This window comes from Aplysia californica, unplaced genomic scaffold (genome assembly GCF_000002075.1).
Source record: "Aplysia californica isolate F4 #8 unplaced genomic scaffold, AplCal3.0 scaffold00161, whole genome shotgun sequence".
Taxonomy (NCBI): domain Eukaryota; kingdom Metazoa; phylum Mollusca; class Gastropoda; order Aplysiida; family Aplysiidae; genus Aplysia; species Aplysia californica.
Genome location: NW_004797431.1, coordinates 1,319,004 through 1,320,105, shown reverse-complemented (window position 1 = coordinate 1,320,105; position 1,102 = coordinate 1,319,004). Strand labels below are relative to the sequence as shown.

At 37.1% G+C, this 1,102-nt stretch overlaps 1 protein-coding gene across 1 annotated transcript in view; it reads left to right on the top strand.

Moving 5' to 3' along the window:
• LOC101861725 (ryanodine receptor) overlaps positions 1-1,102 on the top strand; it is a gene marked incomplete at its 5' end in the record, with an annotated part of 15,036 nt that overhangs the window by 4,243 nt on the left and 9,691 nt on the right. Inside the window, 1 exon segment of the mRNA XM_013082136.2 lies at positions 848-955. Coding sequence (XP_012937590.1) covers positions 848-955 — 108 coding nt within the window.

Here is a 1,102-nt window from a genome sequence, read left to right as displayed (position 1 = left end):
GGGTAGAGGGGGGGTGTAGAGAGATGGGGAGGGGGGAGGCTTAATATGTATTGTAAAACAGATAGTGATGCATCACTTTAGCAAACTCTGATACACTTTCAAAAATTATGTTTTACTTTCTTTTTTAAAAGGGGTTTGTTCTGTCGATGAATGCAGTGGGTCTTCTTCTTTCTCCTAGTCTGCTGAGCCTCAAGCCTGTTATGGTTATTATTAATGCATGAGTCTGTTATGGTTATTATTAATGCATGAGTCCATGCATAGCAAACATCATAACGTGTGATTTTCATGCACAAAAGGTTTGTCCTATATTGTCAAAATTTCCCGTGATTGTATTTTTTTTAAAAATAATGGCTCGACCATAAAAGAAACAAAGCTATAAAATAAACATTTCAACACAATTCCAGTTGTATCGATCCTATGTAGGAAATGTGGCAGGATTGACACACATGTTAAACACTTTCAGAAATACATAATGTACAGAAAAGTTCTGACTCTCAAATACAAATAGTCTATGGTAAGTTTGCAATATAGATTTTTACGTCTTCGAAATACTAGTTTTTAATGTCTTCTAAATAATATAGACTTTAGCGTCTTCTCAATAATATAAATATTGGCTTTAATATGTTCTAAATATTATAGTATTAAAGTCTTCTAAATCTAGACTTTTTTACTTTTTTCTAAACCCAGTTTTTCCTTTCTTCTAGATGTGCTCTAAATAACGCTGTTTCTGTCTTCTATATGTAGTCAACTGTCATCTAAACGTAGTGTTTCTCGTCGTTTCAGTAGGTAGTTAGATGGAATGTCTTCTAAATGTCGAGTTTTCCGTGTGTGTGTGTGTCTGGTACAGGTGATGAGATCGAGCCGGCGGACGGGGACAACAAGGAGGTGTACAGAATCCTCTTTGACATCACCTTCTTCTTCTTCGTCATCGTCATTCTGCTGGCTATCATACAGGGTGAGGATGGGCTGTCTGTCTGTCTGTCTGTCTGTCTGTCTGTCTGTCTTTCTGTTTGCTTGTCTGCCTACCTGTTTGTTTGTCTGTTATCCTGTCTATCTGTCTGTCTGTCTATCTGTCTGTGTGTCTGTCTGTCTGTCAGTCTGT